The 7532-nt window shown below is 35.0% G+C and overlaps 1 protein-coding gene and 1 long non-coding RNA gene across 2 annotated transcripts; both read right to left on the bottom strand.

The window, feature by feature from the left end:
* Nucleotides 1-1300: 1300 nt before the first annotated feature.
* Nucleotides 1301-2491, bottom strand: LOC114718554 (uncharacterized). Its single transcript, XM_028903912.1, has 3 exons — nucleotides 2389-2491; nucleotides 2104-2302; nucleotides 1301-1958 (listed from the first exon to the last, which is right to left on the bottom strand). The coding sequence occupies exons 1-3, from the start codon at nucleotides 2489-2491 to the stop codon at nucleotides 1301-1303; spliced, it is 960 nt and encodes a 319-aa protein (XP_028759745.1).
* Nucleotides 2492-2742: 251 nt separating this feature from the next.
* On the bottom strand, nucleotides 2743-4369 carry LOC114718160 (uncharacterized). Its single transcript, XR_003737785.1, has 3 exons — nucleotides 4144-4369; nucleotides 3795-3859; nucleotides 2743-2818 (listed from the first exon to the last, which is right to left on the bottom strand). It is a non-coding gene; the product is annotated as an uncharacterized LOC114718160 (long non-coding RNA).
* Nucleotides 4370-7532: the final 3163 nt, after the last annotated feature.

The raw sequence follows: 7532 nt of genomic DNA, 5'->3' as shown, positions 1-7532 counted from the left end.
TTTTATAAAAAGATCAATTTTATAAATGGAAAAAAATTATACAATTAAAGTTGGAGTTAGGTACAACGAAAGAAATTAATACCTCACATCCCTACTGAGAGAGGTACTCATATTTAATGCTTGATAGTGCCTTACATATGATTACCTTCAATATAGAAAATACATATATACATATTTTTTTTTAAAAAAAAAAGAGGATTGCCTCCAAGGATAGGTGTACATGGAGGAAAAAATAAAGTCGGAATAATAAAGTTCAGGAAATGGAATTGATACGCCATCAGTTTTGGAAACAGTGTGACTAGGAAAAGATTGAAAAGAGTGATCGAATTGATTGAATGAAAAGTATTATATGTTTCTTTAATTGAAGGGGAAAAAACGTGAGGAGAAAACTACCCCTTCAGATCTAAAAAGGCTCTAATCAAATACAGTAGATTCTGAAAGAAGTAAAATGCCAAAAAAAAAAAAAATTGGGATTAAAACATAGAAACTCTTATTAAATTGGTTAAAAGAAGGTTGACTTCAATACTCTAATTTAAAGATGACGTCAAAAGAAAAGAGCTATGGCTTCGAAGATAAGAGGCATTAGCTCTCAGGAACGATCCTTCCCCGATTAGCAAATTGGGACAGCCTATATGTAAAAAAAGTTTCTCTTCTTTTCTTAAATTAATTAAAAAAGGACATATGGGACATGATCATCAACTGTTAGGGAGTTTGCCTTTCTCCGATTAGAAGAACGAAGTCATTAGAATCACTTTTCATTAAAAGAAAAAAAAAAATCAATCACATTATGTATGGACTACCAACACAAAGTATATGACGTTTTAATGTTTCAAAATGAACACAATGCCCCTTTCAACTCTATCCAGCGCTTCAAAAAAAAAAAACACTCAAGGCAATTATTCTTATATCCACAAGATTAGATTTATTTTTCCACCAGTTCTTTTACAAAGCAAATGCCAAAAAAAAAAAACCAGAAATGGGATCCCCAGATGATTAAATGCCGGTGCTTGCAGACAGTTTTTTCTCTTGGAGAGAGATGACAGTTTCAAAGGCACCAACCAAAGCTTTGACCTTGCTCTTCCTACTTTCAGCCAATTTAGTTGCTGTTTCTTCAATCACATTATTAAACAACCCTTGTTCATCTTTCTTTCCCTGCACATCTTGATGTCTCAAAACAACCTTCTCAGCACCAGTTTTAGCATCATGCTTTCATCAACATTTCCATCCCTTCTTTTATAACATCTTCTCAGAACTTCACCCTTCCAGTGTCAGTGTCCCCAGCATTCTTCCTCTCCTAAATTTAAGCCTCCTCGGACTTGATTTTCAGAGTTAACTTCAACCCATTTTCCTTTTTAAACTTTAATTTTGTCATTTGGGAGCGGTCCTTGTCTTGAGGATCTACAACCCCATCCTTTTTAGGATTGCCTTTCTGGTCCACCTCCAAATCATCTCCATTTTCTATGTGCTCGTCTTCAGCCTTTACTGAAATCCAATCCTCCTCAACTTCACTGGTCGTATATTCATATTCCTCTTGGTCATCTTGGGGTGAGGATTGAGAAGACGAAGAGCATGAAAACTTGGGCGACGCCAGCAACTGAGGGAGGGGCAATTCAGCATCATGACTTGCATTTTCATCGGATTGCAAAATTTTGTTTTCTCCGGCGATCTTGATGACATGCAAAGTCTTCTCCTCGACCTCAACATCACTATGTTGCTCACGTCTGTCTTTTATGGTCTTCTCCTCAACTTCAACATCATCATGTTGCACAGGTCTGTCTTTTCTGGTTTTCTCCTCAACCTTAACATCATTGTGTTGCACAGGTCTGTCTTTTTTGATCTTCTGCTCAACCTCAACATCACTGTGTTGCTTAGGTTTGTCTTTTCCGTTTTCAGAATGATCCTTAAGATGAGGCCCAATTTTCAGGCTCTTGTACTTTCTTGCATTAATACTTGCCACTCTATGAAAGGAAGGTTTGAGGGGCAAAGAAGCTCTTAAAGGTGTATTCAATTTTCTACCAGCTACTTTGGAGGTGGCGACTCTCTTCTCCACTCTGAGCTCGCTTTTCTTTGGCTACTGAAACTTCAGAGGGATTCTTCAAAAACAATGTCTTCTCTGTGACAGAGTTCGGTTTTGAAGATAACTTCATTTCTTTAGCTTTGAAGGCAGCACTTGATTTTGATGAAGCTTCCACTTTCTTTGATGCCGATGAAGTTTCTTGTCTCCCGGTCTTGGAAAGATCAGCCGTATGAGATTTCAGAGAGTTTGATGGTTTGACCTTGATCAATGCTGTCTTCTTGTTTCCTGAAAATTCATTCACTACTTGTTTTGAGTTTTCAATTGGTTTTGTTAGTATTTCCTGCTTATTCTCATGCTTCCAAGTGTCCCACGAATTTGCAGTGCAGAATCAACAGATGCTGTGAGCTTGACTGAAGATAACTTCCTTGTTGACTTGGAACCAGTTGATGCTCTGAGCTCATCCACTGATGTCATCGTCCCACCTACACCTACACTCCTTAGCGATTGCTGATGACCTGGTTTTCTTGCAACTCTCTTGAGTATGGATCGATTTTCATTAGCTTCAAATGCATGCTTCCTCCCATATTTACAAAAATCATGACAGGAACCAGTAGAAGCTCTGAGATAACGAGGAAGAACTTTTTCTTCACTATTTCCAGAACTTACTTTTCCAGTGGAGCGCCTTCTCAATTCAACCCACTTGACTTAGTTATTTCTGGGTCACTGGTGAATCAACACCGTTTTCAGCCATCAGACAAGAGATGAGATGTGAAGAACAGACCTCTGGACAAAGAGACAATCCTGAAATTAGAAAAGAACAATAACTTTAAATGAAGCAAAAATACAGAGCCTTAATAGAACTTACAGTAGTAGGAGACAAGTTAAAGCAAAACAATTAATCTTTTTTTTCCAGTGTTGGGATGGAAAGGAATGCAAATATGACACATTCAAACATACCCTTAGATTAGAAACCTTGGCCCTGGCAATAATAATAATAACAGTTCAGAATCTTAAAAGTACAACATGGAAGAAAAATATTTTATGGACTTCTCTTGAAATTCTTCCCCCTGAAAAAACATTAAAATTGTTTTCGTGCTCTCTTCTGATGTGAATCTCATAGTTAATGTCTCTAAGTGGAAAGTTTATAGGATCTTGACTGCAATGCCAAGGCAACAACTGTAAGAAAGGCCTAGGCCAGCAATTATTCAAAATAAAGACAGCATCAAATTGGCCTGCCTTTCATCTTGTTTTGCATATCATTCTTTTCCACTCAATCAAAATTAACAAAATCTCTTGGTTGTTACGATGAATAAGATACCTGACAGATCACTAAGTGACTTTTGTGAAGGAGGAGCCAGCAGTAAAGCCTTAACGAAGGAAAAAGTGAATCAAAGTATAGTGCAAGAACCGCGATTAAGCCAAACATCCAGTTTCCCGAACATTCCCGGTAAACAGCATTGTAATGTTTTGCGAACCTTGAATCGCCTACTACTATTATGGTCGCACCATATGTATCATAATCGTCCTCAGGCATTTCTAATATTTAAATGCCCCTAATATATAAAGGTATTTATCAAATACAACAATTGGGTAAACCATCAAAGGCGAAGAGAAGTGACAAAATCGATTAGGAATGCCGGAATAAAAAGCAGGACTCTTGGTTACTACTAAACTAAATTTACGGTTTTATCATGTAACTGATATGTGCAAAACCTTCATTATGGTAGAGCCACCAGGCAAAACTCATCATGCAAAAAGAAAATGCACTGAAAATTACCCGTTATTGATCATTCAGCAGAAACCCACATCAAAAACCCATCGCAAGCGTGACGGTTAAGCTACCTTCACGGACCGCCGTATACAACCATGTCGAAAGACATTTCAATCCATGAACCAAAAGGAAACAAAGCGAATCAAAACCAAACAAACACAAGAGAAATAGGACTCAGAGAGAGTTCAGAAGATCAATCCCAATCGCTAAAATCATAATTTTCCGCAAACCCGTTTGGGTAGATGAAAGAGAAATGGAACCCAGATAAAGATTTCAGCAAAAGGCAGGGTTTAAAAAAAAAAAAAAACAGCTTTTGGGCTTTCGCCTTGCTTAGCAACACGTACAAATAGCACACCTTTGCATATGATTCCGGGCTCTGGTAAAGGCTGCTCAGCCAGAAAGCGGAGAAAAAGCAACGGAATAACACGCCGGCTCGAGGAGACGAGTAGAGGGAACAGTCCTTTTACTGTTATATTTGTGTGAGAGATTTGGCTTCAGAGAACGTGCAGGCAATTTCAGTGGGCTTTGCTCTTCGCGTTGGTTTCAGAATCCAAAGAGAGAGATGATGAAGGGGGTGCAATGTGCAAAGCGTGAGCCTTGGGCATTGAGTTGTGGGTCGCACTCCCAAAACTGACCAAGGAATTTTGAATTTATATTTTGGGACAAAAATAAACAAGTAATGAGTAGTTATTATTGAAAATGATTATTAAGGTATTTGGTTTATTAGTTAGTCAAAAATATGAAATTAGTTTCCAATTTTTTCCCAGCAAGGGATTTCAGATTTGCATATGACTATGAATCTAGTTTTAATTTGAAAGATTATGTGATTACTTATAAATTATAGATTTTTGGTTGGCAAAAAAATTTAGATTTTTAAACTTTTCATTATTTTCATACCTAATGATATAATTTGGAATTTATAAAAAACAAAATCGAGTTGTTTATCTTGTTTTTTTTCCAACTGCATTATCCCTTATTTTGAATATAACAAAAAATTTCAAAAATAAAATAGGATGTCCATATGGTATTTTGCTATGGCAGAGATTAGAGGGTAAGTGTTGAAAATTCCAAAGAATGATAAGGTAATTGATTTCATTGGAAAGATTATTCATGGAATCATTATTTTGAGACAATTCAATTTGAGATCCTTTTTTCAAAAATGTTATTCACATTTTTGATAAAAGTATTCAGTATTTCCCAATCAATGTATTGAAAAAGTGCATCCTTTCTGGTTTGCACATTCAATCGAATCCTCACATCATACCAATCTTCAAAAGTACATCTCTTAACTCCACATAATAAATCATCAAAAACAAATAATTCTCTATTTTAAAAAACTATCACCTCATAATTGAATTTCTTTTCTTTTTTTTGGTTTACTTTGAGGCCATATGTAAAAGTTTGATCACTCTTGATAACTTTATTGAAAAAATATAGCAAAAAAGAAAAAAAATGCCACGAAATGCGTTGATTTATGTGGCTATTCAACCAAGTTTGTTTGGATTTGTCATAAAAAAAATTAATTTTGCATTGTATGTAAATATATGAGATGAGTTATACCTTTAAAAACATTTTTTTAAAAAAAATACTTTTTTAAGTTCTTCACAGATCATTTCAACATCTAAAATAATTAAAAATAAATGAGGGCATAAGTTTGGTTGAATAGTTTAATGAATGGTGCATATGTGATGATAGTTTAATTATAGCATTTAATGACATGTCACTTCGGTCATTATGTACCAGAAAATGAAGTGGTAAAATCTGCCTACCACCGTTGAAAAGGAAACGAGAAAGGAAGAAAAGTACACCAGCGTATATAATTATATGTGCATGCATGGTCACGTTAAGTTCGTATTAATTGTTTATTACCGACTTAATAAACAAAATAATTATTGGTAAATAATCACCGAATTGAGATATGTGGGTCACTAAAGTTTGCAATTTCTTAATTAATTATGAATGGATAATCTTTTGTCATTAATAACAATTGCCTTCAATATCTTCAAGACCAAGTTTGTTGCTTCTCCCGCCACAGATCTAACCTTATTAACACCTCAAGACAAAATTTAACAACATGCCATCCACATTTATTTTTTTGTAGGCAAAATATGAATCTAAGACTTATTTAAAGTGAATAAATATTTGTCAACAACAAATTGCTCCAATCATAGTGCCACCTGTCATATTTAAATCAGGTTCTAGGCTTGAGTAGCTTGTGTATTGTTTTTGGCCAAGGAAATCAAGAAAATCTTTATTTTATAAATTATGATTTTTATCTTTAAATCAAACAAGGCCAAGAGCTTGATAAAAATGAAGTTGGTCGGTATATTTTAGGAATATTATCAATGTGATATCGTACCATGAATTGTGACGATATATCTATGAAAAAAAAAAAGTTCTTAAAGATATATTTAATTAATACCCTCTTTAATGGCAGCAAAGCGTGCTCACCACTCAAAGTATGAGTAACATTGAAGAAATTAAGGGGGTTTTATTTTATACTGGTCAAAAGAAGGGGGGTTTTATTTTAGAAAAGTCAGCTCTTTATGCTTTTATTTTTACTTTAGAAATGGTGTGTGTACCTGTGTATTCTAAGAGTTACTTTAGAGGGTTTGTTCAGATAAAATAAAAATACTCTCTCCCATTCTTATTACAAGACATCTCTAACTAGCTCATCAAGAGTTAAAAAAAAAAAAGTGATTAAGCCATTAATTTTATCTAAAAGTGAAGAAAAATCAAGTTTGCCAAAGTGACAGGGGTTGCAATTAATGAGATTTTAAATGGGGATAATCTTAGGAAAATATAATTAATACCCCATTTAGTGGTTTATGATAAACACTGTCTACTTCTTGTAGAAGATACTGGAGGGAGTATATAGCAAAAGAGAAAGGGAAATGACATGGGTGTTAAAAGCTGGCTGTGGTAAGTGAAGAGGGAGGGGCCATTTGAATGGAAGCATTCAGTGTAAGAGGGAAAAGAGGGAGATGGTCCCATCTCAACCACTTTGTGAAGCTGAATTTGGCCTCCACCATTTACACCCCCCCCCCCCCAAAAAAAAAATGTCCCTTATTTTGTGTGTGTATGTGACAAATCAAACTTGGTTGATTAATTTGTGGCCACAGAAGAAAAGGGGGAAAAAGTTGGATGCATCAATGCAGGGAAGCATGAATGCACATCTTTAGGCACTAACAAAGCTGTGGTTCTCACAACAACCTCACACATAAGCAACTGAAGGACATCAATTCAAAAAGGAAAAAGCAAAAAATACACAATTTAATAATTCATCAAATCTCCTTGGATTTCTCGTCTCAATCTAGAACGATGAATGAGCTTTATGTATCCTGGCAAAAAAAAGAAAAAAAGGAATGAGCTTTATGTATATATAAGAGTGCAAGAATTGTCCCCCCCCCCCAAAAAAAATGTAGATTCTGTACTTGCTAGTTGAAAATTTAATTAGTGATAATTAAACATTATTGAACAAGCTATGTGAATATAAGAGATAGTGGTTTATTATTGGCATATGTGAATATTATAAGTAGGTAGCAGAACTTAATCAAGTAGGGTGACCCTTCAACTAGGAAGTTTCCAGTTTATCTCTTGAAGATCAACAAAATCAACACTCAATGTCCTTCTCTTCCCTTTTTGGTTTTGAAAAGGTCAAATTGGGTATGCAAAATATGCTGAATCTTTGTTAGGTTGAGCATATCCAATAACAGTAACTTTAACCAAATAAAATTGACCAAA

The sequence above is a fragment of the Neltuma alba genome, unplaced genomic scaffold, assembly GCF_004799145.2.
Source record: "Neltuma alba isolate B1F8T4 unplaced genomic scaffold, ASM479914v2 tig00002165_pilon, whole genome shotgun sequence".
In the NCBI taxonomy this organism is placed as follows: Eukaryota; Viridiplantae; Streptophyta; class Magnoliopsida; order Fabales; family Fabaceae; genus Neltuma; species Neltuma alba.
Note: the sequence above shows the minus strand (reverse complement) of the source record. Positions and strands in the feature narration are given on the sequence as shown.

Bases quoted from the DNA above. Each gene is read 5' to 3' on its own strand.
- LOC114718554 (XM_028903912.1), bottom strand. From the start codon at position 2,491: ATGACATCAGTGGATGAGCTCAGAGCATCAACTGGTTCCAAGTCAACA. The intron at 2,303-2,388 runs GTGGGACACTTG...ATGAATTTTCAG, and splicing joins TGATTCTGCACTGCAAATTC to GAAACAAGAAGACAGCATTG. The intron at 1,959-2,103 runs GTTTTTGAAGAA...TTCCTTTCATAG, and splicing joins TCTGTCACAGAGAAGACATT to AGTGGCAAGTATTAATGCAA.